The sequence below is a fragment of the Rhinolophus ferrumequinum genome, chromosome 2 (genome assembly GCF_004115265.2).
Source record: "Rhinolophus ferrumequinum isolate MPI-CBG mRhiFer1 chromosome 2, mRhiFer1_v1.p, whole genome shotgun sequence".
Classification (NCBI taxonomy): Eukaryota; Metazoa; Chordata; class Mammalia; order Chiroptera; family Rhinolophidae; genus Rhinolophus; species Rhinolophus ferrumequinum.
The window spans coordinates 59,810,003-59,830,486 of NC_046285.1; the positions used below are offsets into that span (position 1 = coordinate 59,810,003).

The 20,484-nt window shown below is 35.3% G+C and overlaps 1 protein-coding gene across 3 annotated transcripts in view; it reads right to left on the minus strand.

The window, feature by feature from the left end:
* SENP2 (SUMO specific peptidase 2) overlaps nucleotides 1-20,484 on the minus strand; it is a 30,544-nt gene that overhangs the window by 3,820 nt on the left and 6,240 nt on the right. For 2 of the 3 annotated variants that reach the window (XM_033130783.1, XM_033130801.1), the window contains 12 exons: nucleotides 18,223-18,313; nucleotides 14,426-14,594; nucleotides 12,565-12,668; nucleotides 11,219-11,313; nucleotides 10,637-10,688; nucleotides 9,631-9,694; nucleotides 7,839-8,015; nucleotides 6,319-6,450; nucleotides 5,047-5,250; nucleotides 4,430-4,509; nucleotides 2,307-2,391; nucleotides 659-754 (listed from right to left, as the gene is read on the minus strand). In XM_033130783.1, the coding sequence (XP_032986674.1) occupies nucleotides 659-754; nucleotides 2,307-2,391; nucleotides 4,430-4,509; nucleotides 5,047-5,250; nucleotides 6,319-6,450; nucleotides 7,839-8,015; nucleotides 9,631-9,694; nucleotides 10,637-10,688; nucleotides 11,219-11,313; nucleotides 12,565-12,668; nucleotides 14,426-14,594; nucleotides 18,223-18,313 (1,349 nt within the window). The remainder of the gene's footprint in view (nucleotides 1-658; nucleotides 755-2,306; nucleotides 2,392-4,429; nucleotides 4,510-5,046; nucleotides 5,251-6,318; nucleotides 6,451-7,838; nucleotides 8,016-9,630; nucleotides 9,695-10,636; nucleotides 10,689-11,218; nucleotides 11,314-12,564; nucleotides 12,669-14,425; nucleotides 14,595-18,222; nucleotides 18,314-20,484) is intronic. The other variant, XM_033130792.1, reaches the window with a different exon arrangement.

Sequence of the window (20,484 nt, forward strand, 5' to 3'; positions counted from 1 at the left end):
ATTTTAGACTGGAATTGTATTAATTTATCGTGGGAGCCATAGTTATTTTATGTTGCTCCAAAGCTTGGAATGGGGTTATCAGTCCTGCTATTCAATAAGTACACACTGGTAGGCAACATCTATCAAAAAGAGGTTTAAGAAAATTATTTTTTTAAGGGGGTTGTCCTCAGTTGTAAAAAGGTTGAGAATGCACAATGAGAAACATAAATTCTCAAGAGTTCCCAATATATTTGAATTTTCACTCAAATGCAGAGCTGTGGAGAACTAAATAAGGAAAACAGAAGAGAAAAGCAGTACTCATAGTTAGATCTTAAACCTGTGACTCAAGTTCTCACAAGGCCTGATTTCCCCGTGCTGTCACATATTCTGACATGCCCCCTTCTTTGGCTAAAAGTATCAGTAACCAGTGAACACTGGATTTCAGAGATACGCAAATTGTCCCAGTGGTCACCAAAGACTAGGATAAACTTAAGAGCAGATGCAGTGACAATCCCTGACGCTAGCCAAGCGTAGGGCGAACGCCAAGGTATACGGCAATAATAACAGGAGCTCAGCTACCATTATTAAGATCTTACTGTGTGCCAGGCACTGGGAATGTGTTCTAAGCATATCTTATTTAGAAACAAGTTTAAGCGAATGAGGAAGGGTCTTCACTCACCTGAGTAAATGCGATAGGTTTGTCCCTAGAGATATAATCTGCATATTTACAAGTAAACATTCCACAATCACTTCCATTCAACTGTTGAGGAATCTCCTGAAATTACAAAAAAAGAGGGGAAGAAGGGGCAAAATGTCATCAATACAAACTCCTTTGGCTTTTTCTAAATAGTTCTCTGGATACACACTGTTAGAAAGGTAAATATTAAATGTGGTACCACGCACACACACACACACACTTTTTATGTGGTATAAAAACCCTAACTATGACATACACTAATGTGACCCCATAGAAAATGTTTTTCAGAAGGAAAGAGAAAAGCAAAGTGAGATTTCCATCTCTCAGTTCTCATACAAAGAACCCAAACTGAAAAAAAAGGTTTATTATCAGGAACAGAAATTCTAGTCAGAATTATTTCAGAAACATTTATAAATTTTGAAAAGGGCTAAATGTGGCTCAGTAAAACACAGGCTTACAAGACAACTAACCTACTTCAATACGGCAGTTAAACTTCTCTTCCCTAGCCAGAAAAATAAGACTACTGCTTTGGACCCCCATAGCTTCAAGCAGGAGGAAGAAAAAAAGTCTCTTGATAGGCTTTAACCAATCAGGAAATCATGCCTTGATTGCTCACTTTGGTCCTGAGGCAAAAGGATATCATTAGCCAAAGTCAGTGGATTCCAAACCCATGTGAGGTAAACTCACACATGCCTCAGGCCCAGCCTCCTACACACTCTGGCTGTCACTTATGAGCACAAGACTCTAAGAGGGTAAGAGGGTCTGATTCCACTGCTGGAAAATACACTAGATGACAACAGCTCAATTTTCATTCAAACAAATACAGATGATTATTGTGAAAAGAGACTATTTAAACATGCACACCCCCCACACATATGGTAGGTACCTCTCATTTTTCTCTTGAGCCCAGCGTGTCTCACAGAGTGGAGAGAACTATAGGCTCCAACATACAAAATGAAGAGCATTTGTTTTCTTTATTATATTTCCCAGAACATTAATAGACTCTTCTTATATGTGTGCTCTCCTCAGGAAATTTCAAAGCTTACCTTTCTAATTATTCAACTTAAAAATGAAAATGCTTCTGGATAGATAGTTGAGTCATTATACACTGGTTACGGCTAAAAATAAATTCATGTGGCTTACTTTAAAAAGAAGCCATTAGGTCTCAGAAGATGTATGCATTTTTAAACCCTGAATGAAATTCAAATCTGGTAAGACCCAAAGCACATTCACAAACAGTATGCTTGACTCTGCGGACCTGGTGGCATGGGGCCCGAAAGACCCACATACACACAATTACCAGATAAGTTTTGAAAAAGAACTTCACATTTTTATTAGGGCCAACCAAGACAAGTAGTTGGCTTCAATTTATTGAGTTCTTTTTCAATTCTCTAAGAGACATGCTAGCTTATACTTAACATTTACAATTTAAGCAAGAAGATAAAGGCTAAGAAGCAAACATCCTGATTAAAAGATTTAGAAGTAGATCATTGTTAATATGTATACATCAGGAGAATACATGCCTATGGATGAGTGTGTGAAGGCAGGAAGGAAGGAAGTCAAGACTAAATAACATGCCTCCGACAGTAAATGCAACAAACTATTTGAAATACAGATGACCATCACTTACGTGTGGCTTCATGCTGTAGTGCGTCCACTCTAAATGATTCAGATCAATATTTCTTTTGGTCTTACTTTCATCCTGTAAATACTGACTAAAAAACGACAAAGAGGGAATATATTGATGGATCCCTGTGGAGATTTAGTATTATAACAAAGGACTGTGATATTTAACAGATATGCTATTCTCAAATCCATCTCCATTAGCTTTTGGATTTTAAATTTAATGTTTTTTTTCTGCTTATAAAAATTGTACATGCTTATTTTAAAAAATTAAAACATATAAAATACAAAACGCAAAAGACCCCATAATAACCACTCCAGAATTACTATTAATAGTTTGCTATGTAGTCCCTTAGTTCTCTACTCCACCCCTATACACACAATTTGTAAAATATACATTTTATTCTATTAAAAAAGTACTTCATTTTTTAACTTACTTTTTCTCACTTAAAAACAGAAATAAAACAAGACTCTTAGATAATGAAGAAAAACCACTGCCACGAAAAACAAAAAAAGGCAGGAAGACTATTCTAAAGTAAAGGAGACCAAAGACATTAAGTGCATGCTTGACGCCTGGACTGGCTTCCTGGATTAGGAGAAAAAGACTATAAAAGATAACCTGAAGAAATCAGAACATGAACCATGTGGTATATATTACTGATCACTAATTTTCTAAAATGTGATATGGCGTTGTGGTTATATAAGAGAATGTCCTTATTCTTAGGAGATACATAGTTAAGCATTAACTGATTACGTTTATCCAACTCTCCAGAGGGTTATCAAATTTAACCCACGCATCTCAGTTCTCATTCCAACCTGCACAGAAGGTAAACCAGCGTGACATGGGCACCTGCCCACAATGGGAGTGGCAATATCGCCCCCAGGGGGTTGAAAACTGATCATTGGAAGGCAAAAATCTTAGGTACTTCAATGGTTTGTAGACCTTTAAAGCTCAACCCAACAAACAAAAAGTCTTATTCCTTAGTACTATTTTCTCTTGTAATGAAGAAATTAAATTTTTCTTGGGGAGGTGTGTGGTGGGGAAGTAATGAAAAAAAGATGAGAAAAGCTAGATTAGGAGTATAAGGAAAGGGAGTGGGCCTCAGATACATCCCACAGGAGCTGAACTCTTCATACTTAACAAAAAAGAAAAAATATCATTTTTTTGTATCCTGTTATAAGCAGCATATAAAACTTTGCTGTCTAATTCCAATGAGAACATTTCTATGCATGTCATAATATATGTATATCTTGTACATACATATGTATGTGTGCACATTTTCTATATATCTTAAACACAATAGAGCGGAGGGAAATAACTGCTTTATAAACAATTTGGTGTATCTTATGATTTTAAAAACTTTCTTCCCTATACCTTTTATTTAAGATAAACACCCAGAAATAAAAACAATATTGAAAAAGAGAACTGAACTAATTATTGTTAAGTTTTCTTCCTATCATTCATTTAACAAGCTCTGTACTAAAGTATCCGTATTAAAATTCTCTTAGTATCCTTACTAAAATTAAAAACAGGAACCTGCATTTGTTTCCAGTGAGCAGCAAAGGTTCAAAACAGACATGTCTTACTGATTTGGTTCCTCACTATGAAATGCATGTCACCACTTGACATAACTAATAAGTGCTATGCTTTAAAGGCAGGTTTTTAGCAATTCCTATTTGAAATAGTTGCCTACAAACCATATGCTTTAAAAATTACCTCTGGGTTTCTATGAGATAAACTCAACTATCATGGAAAGCACAGAGACATGAGTAGGTTTAAGAATATAGAGGAATAATACTCCACAGCTAACAGTTCTTTAGAACATTCAGAATAATGTATCAATCCCAAAGAAATCTAATTCAAATCACAGGATTCTAATAAGCTATATCTTACATTATAATACATGACAAACTTGTTTTCCATGATGCTACAGACTTCTCAATTAAGATCAGATATTAGGTTATTTTTAGACCAAAAGATGGATTCAAGTCAAGTCCTGAACAACTGGGAAGGCAGCCTTCACTATCCATTAGACTCCACCCACCAAAGTCTCCTATGATTAGCGAAAAGGCAGATCACCTAATAAAGGCCTAATGAGACAACAATGAAGTGTTTTAGCCTTTACTTACAGGAGAATCTCACAGATCCTGTGGCCCTTTTGTCCCATAGAATCCAGATATTTAAGACACTTTTTTCTTAGGTCTATCACCTATAATGGAAAAATGCAACATCCAGAACAACCATAACAGGAGTGAGAATTTTATTTCTAAAAAGAAAAGCACCTTTAAAAGAAATCAATACCAACATGAATGGATTTCTAAGACACACTTTTTTGAAAACATCACAGATGATACGAGCTTCATTTCTATATAATTATATACGTCTATTCCTACAGAAAGGCTTAGAAACTTAATCCCCAAAACATTAGTGGTCCTCTCAGTGTGATGAGATTTTTTTTCTTTATACCTTTACTTTTTTACAACTAACCTGTACCAACTTGTAAACAAAACTAATAAATAACCTATGTGCACTAGAACTCTTTCCTGTTAAAAATGAAAGCCCTTCAGCTACAGCAACTGTCTTCTATCTTTCCAAGTTGTTCAACTCAAGAATTAAGAAGAGACTCTGTGGAGTATGCCTTTAACTTATGCTACCGGACTTTCACTGACCAGAAAAGAAAAGGGCAGCCTTCATTAAGAAAATGGTCGTTATGCAAATTCCAACAATTAACCCTCTCTCAACTCACCACCAGGCTCCAATGTACCTTCCGATGAATAGGCACCAGAATAAGTTCCTGTTCAAAGAGATTGACCCCTTTGGTCCATCTTTTCACTGCTTGGTAACCCCCAGACTTTAGTTTGGGATAGAAGAATGTACTGAATGCATGAAGTGCTGGATAGCCTTGTTTTTTATTTCTTTCCACAAGAAGATTCATGTAAAAATTAATGACCTGTAATACCAAGAGCAAACATCAGAACATGGTAAATACATTATCGAAACTAAATGTCTAACCTAACTAAATTAGGATGAATTACAAGATAAGAAGCCTACGGAAGGGAAGGGGATAAAAGGACTGTCTATAGCAGAAAATGGAAAATAAAAAATGATCAGTGCAAACTGGGAAGGATTAAGAAAGAATAAAATTGTACTTTTGAGGTGTAGTAGTAAGAGGACCAGGAGAAGGGACTCAAAGAGAAAGTCTGAAATAATGAAAAGGTGTATGTAACTGCTTCACTCCAAGAATATGCAGAAATAGCAACTGGAAGTGAATTTTACTATATATAAATTATACCTCAATTTAAAAATATTAACTGGAAAAAAAGATACCAAAACATTAATATTTTGTTACTTTTTTAATGGTAATATTGTTCTTTTTCTTTTGCTGTATTTTCTAAATTTTACGTAATAAACATAATACATTTATAATGTGAAACAAAACATCCCAGTTTTACAAGAATGTGTTTATGTGCCACTAGTCATGGGGGGAAGAGGAAGGAAGGCAAGAGAGAAAATGCAGGGACTGAGCAGTTGGGTAAAGGACCAACTGAAAAATTGGCAAGAACTAAAAGCTAGCTTTAGCTAAATATGTAAGGATACAAGATGACAATTAGGCAAATTTTTGCAGTTATCACTCAAATGAAATAAAGAAAAAATACATCATGTACATATAGTGATCAATATATCCCTCTATTATTGACAAAATAAAATGGCTCCTATAAGAATTCATCTAAAATGAAGTGTCATTGCTATTCCTTCCAGGGTTTATAAAAGTGTCATTGAAGACTAGTAAATGAAGTCTTGGATGAAATGAAGCATAGATCAGGAAAGGGAAGCACTGCTCATTAAAGGCAGCAAACAATCAGAATTAACCACTTTCTGTGGTTCAAGATGTTTTGGTTTTAGATAAAACTAAAAGCTGCTTTACCAACTCCTTATAATTGGGTAGCTATCACTTTGCTTATGGAGAGTAAACGGTTAAGCATAATGACAGTAAAAGGAGGGAGAAAAGACAACTTACTTCATCATTAAGCCAGTGATAGTTCTTCAAGGTCTGGATATCTCCTCGAGTGATTCGTAATTTGAAAGCACTACTTAGGATCTCATCCTGTGGGCCATGACCTAGGGCATTACTGATTTCCTTTTCCATGTCCTGAATTAGAAAGTCCAGAGGTTGCTACTTTAATATAGAACCACTACCAGATACTTAAAAGTCTGAGACTAAAAAAGCAAATTTCACCTCTGTAATACCTCACCCTTGAGAAAAATATACTATCAAAGACCTACTAAATTGAAGTATGAAAAGATTTAAACTTAGACTACAAAGCAGTCTTACTAATGGTTATAAAAGATGTCAGTTGAATTACCAGCTTCTGGAAATAATACTTTGGTAATAATACTTACAGTTAAAGTATAGTCTTAATTATCCCACTACCATGTAGGCAGCACTCTGAGCCAAGCATTGTAGCAGCTACTTGAAGCATATCATGAATCCCTGCTTGTAGGGAAAATATCATCACCATTTCACAGAGCAGGTAATACTCAGAGAATTCTGGTTACACGCTCAAAGTCATAAATTATTAAGTGGCAGAGCCAAGATTCTGAACTTAGGAGTGTCTAACTTCCTACCTTTGCTCCTTTCACAATTCTATAAAAGGATCTTCATATTTTCCTTATTTCCCTCCTAAACTTTTATTTAAGTACATCAAAGTAATAAAATTAGGACACCTAAGAGATCATACTATCCATTTTTGACAAGAGGAGAGTCAGCAAACAGGCAGAAACTGGAAAACTAGGCAGCGGTCTAGCAACTGAATCCTTCTGAATAGATGGCTTCATTATTCTAAAGAATTATGCAAATAAATGCATATTTAAGCTAAAAGACTGAATCTATAATCCCAACAGAGATTATTTCAGCCAAACACCTGTTAGTACCACTTCCCGCCACTGCACACAATTTGGCAATTTTATGGCTTTCTCTCTCCACCTGCATGACCAGCACACAGTAAGTGCTCAAGAGACACTCCCTAAAAAGGACTGACTACCACCTACTAAGACAACAATGGACAAGGAGCCAAGATGTGGGCTCACCTTTAATATGAGAATTTTTAACTACCTTCATTTCCTCGTTTTCTATAAGTTTTCACTATTTTCAAATGCAATAATCAATGAAAGAAACATTTTAGTAAACTATTATCCCTTAAAAGAAAACTGCAATTAACTCAATCCTAATGCCAAACCACATTCTATAACCCAAAATACTTTAAGGTTAGAAAAAGATTCTACTAAGAACCCTTTATATTCCGAGATATGTGAGAATTATGTCTACTCACATGTGTTGAACATCAATCTGATCCCTTAGGCCACCTTCACAGTTCACTACTGATCAATATATCCAGTGCCTAAACAGTTCTTAGACCTGACTGTCTTCATATATTCACCCCTAGCCTGGAGAAACTCCTCAAAACAGTCATTCAGTCTTGAATAACTGAGGTTATTTAAAAACATATCTCTTATTCTGATCAACACAAGAAATAATACCTCTGTAAATTCAAGGAGATCATCCGTCCTTTTATCCTTGTCTTTGCCTGACCAATTTTTTTCTTTTGTCTCAAGTATGGAAATTTTCCTCCTGAGTAAGCCATTACTTCCACTGCCCAGGCGGAGTCGGGCTGACACTTCTTCGGATAGGTCAGGCTCCAGCTGGTGTCCCCTCCTCTGATCAAAACAGTTCTATATTCTAGTTAAATGTTTGATACTTGCACATATAAGCATACATAATAACATGAAATATAAAACAGTGCCATTATCTTGAAAGAAAAGAGAATTAACAAATCCCCAAATGAGTAGATCTAACATATTTGCCTGTCCCTGCAAAGGGACCAAAAAGTGTTCAAAACCTAAGGCTCACAGGACAAGTCCATTAAACCATGAAACAGAACACTTATCATTGTCCCTGAAGGAAGCAAGAAAAGTATTTTTGGTTCTCTTATTTTAATTAAAAATAGTTAAAAGATATTTCAAAGTTTTAAAACAGCAAAATATATGCCCCACAGTCCCATCACTCAGAACAAACCACTATCCTTATACTAAGTAAACTTGCTGTTTCTTTTTTAAAACTTATGTAATATAGAAAAATGCACAAAACATTAATGTATCACTTAATTTTTGCAAAATTAACACCTATGTAACCACCATTCAGTCAACGAGTAGAATTCTGCCAGTATCCCAGAAACTTTGATAAGATCCTTCCTTATCAGGACCGTTTGAAACACTTACTGCTGAATTTAATCCAGTAGGTAAACTATTTTAAAATTAGGAAATATATTTAGAAATAGAGCTTTGGACAAGAACCATACTCTCAACACACCTAGCTATTACTCTCTTCACGGTAGCTAACTACCAGTCCTAGGAAACCATAGCTGCTGGCCCTTCCCTATGGATGCAGACAGCAAAGCCTGCAGGGTTCAGCAAGGACAGTGGCAGGATATAGTCTGTAGCCTGGTAACAAATTACCACCACAACCACCACCCCGTCCTCTCTCAGGCTTAGTTGCCTTCTTCTTTCAGTTTTTGTTCCACGGGTCATAAATGATAATTAAACACAAAGGCTTCACTCTGAATCATGGGAATGGGGAACATTAGGGAGTATTTTAAGACTAATGACTTAAAACCATGGCTTAAGACTAATTCTTTTGAAGAGATCTAATGGGAAAAAAGAAAGCTGATCAAACTGATACTGTACTTAACACAAAGCTGCACCTAAACTTTGGTATTTGTATGTATCTAAAATGTGAAATAATCTAAAACTTCAAGTTTGCATTTAATTTACAAATATATTTCTTTTGGATATGGAGTGTTTGCCACTATTATTAAAAATGCTGGTATTACTATGGAGATCACTGGAACACTTTATTCAGATGCCTATATAGAAAAAGTTAAATCCAACTAAGCATAAAATTCATAGTATTTTCAAGTAAATCTGAAATCTTGACACCGAAAATAAAATCCTAAATATTATCTTTTCTAGAGAAGTATGGTTTTTAAAAATTCTCTGAAAGAAGCCAGGCAACACAAATAAGGGCTGAGATGGAGGCAAATTGTTCTCTCTTATAAAGAAAGGTAGCTACCGCACACAGATAAAAATCCAGCAAATCAGAAGGAAGCTCAAGTTGTATATCTTCAATGCCTGCTACTTTTTCAAAGAAAACAATGGAATTAGAATTAAAAGTAACATGTATAATCGTTCTTATTTTTCATGGACACCAAAATTTTAATACTAAGTGAGGTGAAAGAGTAAAAAGATACAAAATTCAACTAGTGTTTCAACTTACACCTTCATTTTCAAGTCTGATTCCAAATGTCTTCTCTGTATCAGAAATTTTCCCCTTTGAACACCTGAGGAAAAAAATATAGAGATTACAGACTGGATGTTTTTAACTTGGTACATGTTAGACTAGTTTTAGAAATAAGATTTAATAATTTGCAAACAAAAATTGCCTTGAGTTTATATAGTCCTCTAAACCAGGGGTCAGCAAAATTTTTCTGAAAAGGATCAGATAGTAAGTATTTTAGGCCTTGAAGGTCTTAACCGTTTTATTGTATCTTCTCAACTCTATTATAATTTAAAAGCAGCCAAAAACAATATATAAATGAATGAGCATGACTGTGTTCCAATACAACTTTACCTACAGAAACAGGCAGGCAGAGCAGATTTGGCCCATACTTTCCCCAACTCTGCTGTAAATGAACTATCATCCAAAATCCTAAGGCACATAGAGATACGTTTCTGTTTATATACTAGAGATGCCCATCACACCCACATTCGTACATAAGCGGCACCTTCATCTCCCAATCCCTAATGCCTAGGAGAGAAAGGCACCCTCCCAAGTCAGGGTGAGCATCTGACACAAAAGCTACCTACCGTGTTTCCCCGAAAATAAGACCTAGCTGGACCCTCAGCTCTAATGCGTCTTTTGGAGCAAACATTAATATAAGACCCGGTCTTATTTTACTATAATATAAGACCGGGTCTTATATAATATAATGTAAATGTAACATAATACCCAGTATAATATAATATAAGATAATATAATATAATGTAATGTAATATAATATAATACCGTGTCTTATATTAATTTTTGCTCCAAAAGACGCGTTAGAGCTGATTGTCCGGCTAGGTCTTATTTTCGGGGAAACACGGTATGTCCCCATATATACTGACCAGCTACCAGAGCTGAGGAGAGTTCACAATTTCTCAGGCGTGGTTACTCATAAATGTAGCTCACAAAGTAAGAAAATAATGTCAAAAGAAAACTTAGAATGAACTGAACCATGTACCTCTTTTCACTCCTCACTGAACATAGAGGTCCCCTTGTGTCAAGAATTCTATCTGTGAGGATGGTAAAGAAAAAATTGTTTCCTTTATGAATCAATCATATAGCTAGAATTTCAACATACAGTTTCCAAAGTATCAAAACATTAACTTATGCTGAAATGTTAGAATGAAATTCAAAGACACTAGCTCTTACGTATCAAATTGCTTAAAAATGCATAAATCGCTTTCTTAAATATAATCTTTAGTGTAAATTGACTGGTATCTGCTCATTTGGTAAGCTATCACTTAGTGTCATTTAGTGGACAAGTGGAGAAATACAAGGAAATTAATATCAGAAATATAAATAAATTAATTTTAGTCTAACAAAATATGTACTACTATATATAGAAGCTAGGAATAATAATCAGGAGGTAATTTGTAAATCTGCTTCTTCCTGAAATAACTTTTTTACTAAACTACTGGTCTTGGATAAACCCCAGTCAATGCTTTGGGGTCTGATATACCATCTTTCACTCGTATGTTATTTTTCAATTTCATATGCACACAAACTAAGTTCTATATATTAAAATAGGGCTAAAACTCACATTGTTTTGGAACAAACTGAGTTGTTCTGCCTCCATGACTCTGCTCTTCCCCCCAGCCTTTGGTCTTTATTGTATCCATCTGACTTCTCTGAGAACTTAGAAACACAAAAAGTGAAGACAATCAGATACAAAAGGAGACTCTCATAAATACTCATTCCTCTAACAAGCTTCTCCAAACAGGGGTTACTGATTACCCTGAAACATCAAATTACCAGAGAGAGGATGCAACATAGCACCATCAGGGACTAGGATACAAGGAGTCTAATCCTGATTCTAATATTTCAGCCAAGTTACCTAGCCTCTAGTTTTTTCTATTTGTAAAATTGGAAGTTCTCAATCCCCAGGGCCATCTTGACTGAAAAATCTTGTGTGATAAAACTCATGTTAAAAGATGGAAAAATTTTAAACAATATACTGAAATGGATCCTAAAACAACATATCTAAAGAGGAATGTAAAAAGCAAAAGTTTTAGGATTTTGCTGACATGACAAAACCAATAGTTCATGAAGCATACTGCTGCTTTCAATAGTGGCTAGTCAAAATGGAGAAAATATTAACATTCTGACTGACTAAACAAAGAGAATTAAAATTTTAAAAATTCACAATCAAAATTCAAATTCCCAGATTTTGTTATTTCTGCACGCAACATCCTAGATAGTCTTATAACTTTTTCACCTTCCACTTGCTGTTACATAATTTCTGGGACTCCCCTCTGTGTATTCTCACTTGTTAGAATTAGCAAGTGTATGTCAGTCCGAAGCTCACATATTTTTTGTCCCCTTTTTATAAGGGGACATAAGGCCAGACATCAACTCCTTGTGCCACACTATTTGCTCATTAGAGTATTTAATTAACAAGGAGTCTTTTAAGAAAAACTTCTTATGACTTGGGGTGACTTTAATCTTCTCTCTAAAGTGGAAAGTTTCCAATTGTGCTAAGATATATCCACTAAGATGCCTCAGGGACTATGTGTATATGGGGAAGCAAGGAGAGGGAAAGGGAAGGCGGGAGGGACAGGCAGGAGAGAAGAGGGGGAAAGAGGCAGACAGAGAGCGCCATTGTGGGAAATGTGTTTATTGGGGAGGTTGAAAAAATTCTCTGCTCCCTGACTTCAATCAGTGATTCCACCTTTCTATAACAGAAGGATTCCAAAGCTAACGGAAAATTTTATTTTGTAAAACCACTGTTCTATATAATCCATTACTACATACAATTGATACAAACTGCAGGGCTAGTTCTCTCAATGTTAACCTCTTTTTTCCACAAAGCGCTTCCTACCAATTTCCTCTCCAAAAATAAGGAAAAAGATGTCTGGCAAAGCATCTATCTTATTAGATCATCTTTACCTATGATGAGCTGAAGTTACAGGAGGAACAGAGTTTCCATGACCACCTTCTTTAAGTCGTTCCAATAACCTTCGGTACTTCTCTCTTTCCTCTTTCTGAACACCCTAAATAAAAGAGAGCATATTAGATAACCTCTAGCACATTAAACCTATAATTAAATCATAAACAAAGACCAAGACGTCAAATGCAGTCTGTAGATGGGTTTTATTTGTCAGCACAGTGTTTTTTAAATTTCCTTAAATTAATTGCCAACTTTATAAATTGGAAAGAAAAATCCAAAAATCTGCCTCTTCTGAAAAACTGAATCCACAATCTCGAGCGAGGCAGGGCTATTCCCTTCAGAAGGGCCATTGGCTCCACCCCACTTCATTCATTTACATTAGCTCCTAGACCTTGCTGGCATCCGAGTTTTTGACAGTGGACCTGGGTTAACCACAAAACACCTCAGCATAAATAATCCACTTTCATATTCAGAACAGTCAGCTTCCAAAATGGCACTGGTCTCACCAAAGTCATCAATGACTTTCGATGGCCAGATCCAAGACACTTTTTCAGCCTTTATGTTACTTGACCTCTCTCTTCAGCATCTCACCCTGCTGACCTTGCCTTGCCTTCCTGGACAATACACTCTCCTGACTTCTTCTTATCTTCTCAGTCTCCACTGCAGATTATTTCTTCTTCGGCCTGCCCCAAATGCCAATGGTTCTGCCCATTATCTCTTCTCACACTACATTCTCTCCCTGAACAATGTCTTCAGCTCCCTTGATTTATATAACACCGATATGCAGAAGATTCAGACATGTGTCTCTAACCCTGCCTTCGCAAAATTCTACGGGCCAGGTTTTCTTAATGTTTCACAGGCACTTTAAACAATGTCTAAAACTGAAGTCATCAACTTCCCCCTAAACACAAAGGGCGTCTTGGTCAGCAGCAAGTATTCATCAAAGACTGAAATCAGGGGCTCAGGCTCTTCCCTCTAACTTTATACTACACTTAACCAATGAATATGTCCGTGCTAATATTACCTTCTAATGTTTCTAGAATATATCCTGTGTATATATATGTGTGCTCAGTCCCATCTCTGATTTCTCTTCTAAAACGTATGAAGCTACTTTATGATCTCTCTCCTTAAAACCCCATCCAGGGCTACAGCCCATTCCTCATTCTGCCTAACTGTTTGTAGAATACAGTTATTTACATATAAGCTCCCAGAGGACAGGGACCATATTTTATTCAATTTTAATTGCTGACAACTGGCACCCATATAAATAGTTCTTTGATGAACTAAACTAAGTGGCTCAGAAAACTATGTAGTCATAGGTGATGGTCCTGGGAAATGCCAGACACAGTAATAATTCTAAATTCTCCTGGAATAAGTGAAGACTTCAAGAGGGAAGTGAAGAGAAGATTGTTGATGAAGATATCATGCTAAGTGCCCTGAAAAGGGAAGAGCAGATATGTACACCATTTACTTCCCTTACACAGTCAGCTATTACAGCTAATAAAAGAAACAAGTCAGAATAATTCACTCACCCAAAAAGAAAGAATCCATAACCTTATTTTTCCTAACATAACTCCTTTTTCTTTCTTATGGTGGAAAAAACCTGGAAAATGACTAAATTACATATGTACAGAATATCTCTAGGAGGATACATACAAGTATCAGTGGTTACTTGCTAAGAGTCAAACAGGGTGCTGGGGCCAGGTATGGAAGTGAGGTACCTGGAGACTGGTCAATTTATAATCACTGTACACCCTTTGATACCTTTTGAATTTTGTACCATAGTACATATATTACTTATTCCCCCCAAAATTCATAAAATAGTTTTCAAAAGAGATCAGGCTAAAAGGGCTTACTTACCTCCTCCACAGTACAATGGGGACGCCTTAGACCCTTGCCACCCTCTTCAGTAATCATGTCTGTTACAACTTGTTCCTGAGGTTTCCACATTAAAGAACTCTCTGGATTGCCTTTGCTATGGCGACGACCACCTGGTCTTCTGTTATAGCCTTCTGAGTTCAAAGTAAAACTGAGAGACAGAAAAAATTTTACAAAGTTATCACCTAACTGCTTCAATTGCTGGAATCTAAGTTCCAGATCATTCTGTACTTAGGCTTCTCAGGTTAAGCTTGCTCCTGGCAAATCAGACAACTACCATTCACAAAGTTAGATCTAGCTCTAGAGTAAGGGTGCCCCAGAATTCCACTATGGAATGTCTATTTCCAGTCACCAGCGCTGCTGTATGAAAGCCTCTGCCTTCTCCCTCACGACCATTTTTCAACCCCAACTCTGGAATTAGCTCCCGTACTACACATACCCTCCTCTTGTACTGCACTTCTCCTCATGTCACTTGGCACCACTGGAATTAATGACTGGTATGATTGTTTAATATCTATATCCCACACTAAACTTTAAATTCCATAAAGACTGAGACCGTGTTTACCTGAAAATAAGACCTAGCCGGACAATCAGCTCTAATGCAGCTTTTGGAGCAAAAATTAATATAAGACCCGATATTATATTATTATATTATATTATATTACATTATATTATAGTAAAATAAGACCGGGTCTTATATTAATTTTTGCTCCAAAAGACGCATTAGAGCTGATTGTCTGGATAGGTCTTGTTTTCGGGGAAACACAGGATTATATCCTTTTACCACTGTATCATACCTATTACATAATCTAAGCTGAAAGGCACTCAATAAATATCTGCTGGATGCTAAACTAATGAATGTAAATTAATAGATGCTAAAGAAATGGAAGCCATGAAGCCCCAAACTAGTCACTGCTGCTGGTGACACAGCCTGCCTCTCCTGCCATTACCAATAATGGGACAAACTGACCTCATACCCTTCTTGATGTGATGTTTTAAAAAGGATACAACACCACATATATAGTATTTTTACCCAAAAAAATTGCATCCTCTAGAACAAATCATGAATAAACATCAGTCAAAATTAAGAGACACTCTACAAAAAGAACTATGCTTTATACTCTTTAAAAATATCCATGCTACTGAAGACAAAAAAAGAAGACTGAGGAGTTGTTCCAGATTAAAGGAGATCAACGAGACATGAAAATTAAATGCAGTATATGATCCTGCACTGAATTGTGGAAAAAGAATCAACATATGGAGAAATTTAAATAACGTTATATAATAGTATACATATACCAATGTTAAATTTTCTGATTTTGGTAATCTGTGATTATGTTAGTAAATGTCCTCATTCTTAAGAAATAAACACACTCAAGTGCTTATCATTAAAGGGGAATGGATGTAAGATTTACTCTTAAATGATTCAGAAAATAATATTATGTATATTTGACAGAGAATGATAAAGCAAATTGACAAAATGATAACTGGTGAATCTGGGTCAAAAAAAGACAAAATACATGAAGCAAAAACTGACATAACAGGATGGAGAAATAGACAAGACCACAATTACAGTATGAAACAGCAACACTCCTTGCTTATCAATCAATAAAAAAGTAAGCAGAAAATCAGTAAGACCTGTAAAACATTATCAGCAAACTTGAGCTGACATTTATGGAACACTCCACCTAACAATAGCAGAATACGCATTTTTTTCAAGTGCACATTGAACCTCACTCAGTAGACCATATTCTAGGCCATAAAACATATGTTAACAAATTTGAAAGAACCAAAACCATACTAAGTATATTCTCTACCCATAATGGAATTAAACTAGTATAGTAAATAACAGAAAGATATCTGGAAAGTCCCAAATGTTTGGAAATTAAACAATATAATTCTACATTTCAGAATAATCACTGGTTAAAGAGGAAGTAAAACAGAAAATAGAAAATATTTTTAATTGAATGAAAATTAACCAACATTTCAAGATGTGTGGGATGTAGCTAAAGCAAGGCTTATAAGGACAGTTATAGTATTAAATGCATAAAGAATAAGTCCTCTAAATATTTAAGCATGTATCTCCCTAGAACAAGGACATCTTTTACATAACCATAATACAATAATCAAATTCAGGAACTTTAGCAATGATACAATATGTAACATGTAGCCCATATTCAAATTTCTCCAAAGATATTCAAAATATCCTTCACAGCATTTTTTTTTTCCTATCAGGGATCCAATGTAGGAGCTCACACTGCATTTAGTTATCATGTATCTTTAGTCTCCTTCAATCTGAAACAGTTTTCAGCCTTTCTTAGTCTTTAAAATGAGAGTACAGGCCTGTTGTCTTATAGAATGAACCCTGAATTCATCTTAACCGGTTTTCTCATTCTTAGATTCCGATTATTGAATTTTGCTGGGATGCGAATTAGGTGATGAGGTCCTACTCAGTGCAATATATCTGGAGGCCATAATGTCAGTCTGTCCCACTGTGGGTACTTTTAATTTTGATCCTTTGGTTAAGGTGGTGTCAAGCAGGTTTCTCCACCCTAAGGTTACTATGTTTCCCTTTGTAATTAATAAGTAATTTGTGGGGAGATATCTTGAGTTTATGTAAATATCCTGTACCTCATCAAATTTTTGCTTACTAGTTACAGTTCAATTGATGTTTCTTGTATATATCAATTATTACGATGATAGTTACAAAATGATGATTTTTTAAACTCTGTCATTCCTTCTGCACTTACTAGGTGGCATCCTACTATAAAGATCTTTCCCTCCCACACTATATATTTATTTATTAGCATCTGTATTCCTGTCTTTATTTATTGTGATGCTTAAACTATCCCGAATTTGGCCAGTGAAAGCCCCTTCAAGTTTCCTCCTGTGTCATGTTACATGTCCCCAGTTCCTAAGCACTTCTTTAATTTCTGGCACAAGACGTTCCAAACTCATTTTGTACTTTCTCTCCTAGCCCTACAATCGGCCACTTATCCAACTTCAGAGAGCCCTAGTTTTTAGTTACTGTCTCATTTTTAAATATGAGTAGATAGCCAAGGATTACCAGTATTTGAATAAAGACTCTAATATGAAAGATAAGACCAAAACAAAGGGGAGAGGGAGATTCAGAGGAAGCAAAGTAGGGAGAAGAAATTTTAAAATAACTAACAGCTTTAGAGAAATAAGGAAAGATATTGCATCCTCCAAGATGCTTGGAGAAAGAAAAAACCACGGGGAATAAGGAGAGGGAGGATGCTTACAATTTAAAAACTATGAAGCCAAAAACGACAACAAAATCGGTAAAAGATTTTTTTTAAAAAAACAGGACAAGGACAACAGCAGAGAATATATATGAAAATTAAATCAATCCAGAAAATCTAATAGCCAAGCAGTAGAAATTCTAGAAAGTGTGACCACAGAAGGGAGAAGAAAATGACTAAGAAAATAATAACAGTTCAGTGTATGAAAATTCATCAGGCTAGACACAAGATTTCTGCCCTTTTCTGTATGCACATTGTACTTCAAAAAAAAGTTTAGGAGTGAACAATTATTTTGTAAAAGTTTTGCAAAATCAGATGCTCTGGGCATAAATGGCAGAAAAAGTAACAGCATCTGAGTTCAAATCTCTCACTATCTGTATGGTATTCGGCAAGCCACTAACCTCGGAGTACTTACTTAAAATTACATAATAGAAGAACAGTGGGAATGCCTAACAAGAGTGAGCACCTAACAACTGCTAAGTTTCCATTTAAAGAAAGGCAGAATGTAACACTTACCCGAAGGAAGGCAGGACTCTGCGAGGCTGATCTCGGGTCACTGTCACTCTGATCTTTGGATAGTCACTTATTCCATTAGGAGATTTATTACCTATTTTTAAAATGTATTTGTAATTGTAAAACAAAACAAAATACCAGTCTGCATTAGAAAAGAAAATCTCTGAGCAATCTACATTGCAGAACTTAGAATCTTATTTTTTCAAATTCTGCTATGTACAGCACAGAGGTCCAGCACAAGCTTTGTAAAGTTAAAGGAAAAGTAATAGTACTTACTGCATTTTGCTGTGGATAATGTGCAGTTTTTTGCCCAAATTTGTGACGGAAAAATAAGGATGCACACTATAAACGGGTAGCACTAATTCCGTATCTATATAAATGTTTTTAATTCTTTTATTTATGCCTATGAGTTAAAAGTATAACTCTAGAAATCAATAACGATATCCATATGCAAAATAATACCCTGAAATACGATAATCGGTTTTGTTGAATTTACGACGAGCTTGCTACAACGAAGAGTTCTTGGCCTTCTATGATGCGTAAATATAGTAAATTTGTTACCGGTACATAAAAATTCTTGTACCTTGTATCTGTTCTTGTGTTTTGTAATTATTTGTTACATGAAATTTCTTGTACCATAATATGTTAAAAAATAAATGCAAAAATTCCTTTATAATACAGAAAACAAGTACCTAAATGTAAATAAAAATTTGAATTAAAAAATTAAAACAAAATTTTTTCCCTGAAAGTTTGGGCCAAAAACATGAGTGTGCATCATACACAGAAGCGCATTATACATGGCAAAATACGGTAGTTTGTCTTTGATCTCAATAGGCAATAACCTAAAATAGGCAAGCTTCTAGTTTTGCTTACTGGGACCAAAGAGAGGCATGAAGAACTCAAGATTACAAACTCTTTGTAATCTATTCAAATTGAGTCAATTTTTCAAATTATTTCTTCTTCCCAAGAAAACAAAAGTATTTTTAAATGAAAACCTGACATGTTACTACATTTCACCGGAAGCTTCTAACACTTGTGAGGCAGTTACTATACTTCAAAAAAGGTTCACCAAATTTCATCAGCCACATTTTCTGCTGTAGCTACTACAAGGGTTGGGAGTCCCTGAGGACTCCAAAATGCAGAGGTCTAAAACTGAAAATTTTTCTTAAGTCAATAGCAACAAAACCTAAACTGACCTAAATTCATTTGTTTCCCAAACCTGACTTGAACCAATGTGCAATCCCAATGGGTATTTTTTAATAATAGTCAATAAACACTATATGTCTAAAATAGGAAAAATTCAGAATTCCCAAACACATCTCCAAGGGTTTTAGATTAGAGGCTGTGGACTTCTTTATACAGGAAACCGGACCCAGGAATTCCTGTGCCTCTCTGACTAGGCTACACAAACACAGAGAAATATACTACTGATACCTGGGGCACAAAATACATCTACCATCCCTTCCCTGTGCCAATTTCAATGGTAAATAATTTTAAACATTTATATATTCCAACAACATAAATAGATTATGTGATTTAATTTGTATTAACTTTTAAAATGAAATGAAAGACTTCAAAGAAGTATCATCTTTGTCCCAGGTCACTTAGAACTAGATTCTCAGACTCAGGAGTACATATTTACTTTCCTTTTCTCTGCTACCAGAGGTACTCTACTAAAAAAAGTTTGAGAAGCACTCTCTAAGGTTTTTATCATTTCCTCAGCTTCTTCGGTTTTGACTCCTGAACACACAACTTCCCTAAAAGCTCTTTTTCCCTTTCCTCTCACATTTCACAAATCTTCCCGCGTGGCACAGATCACAATCATTTTCAGGACTCTTGGCTTCTTCCTATTTTCCCCCATCATTTTGTACAGTATATACAATTACAATTCAATTTAGGGGTTTGGATGTATAAATATTCCTAATCCATAAAACTATGAGAACTGGGAGCCTAGGGTAGCTCACCAATCAGATGATGACCCTCAAAGGCAAGGTTTTACTATTTTGTTATTATTTTATTTGTTTTGTTATTTTGTTATTAAAGGTTTTATTATTTTATTACTAAATATTTTATTTTATTTGTTTTGTTATTTTGTTATTAAAGATTTTATTTTGTTATTCCTGATTCATTTAGCACAGTGCCTAGCACAGAGTAAGCTCTCAGGATTTTTTTTTTTTAAATGAATGAAATTTGATCTAAGTCACATTAAGGACACTGATAATACAAATAAAAAACACAACAGTAAATTCAAATACAATTCTAAAG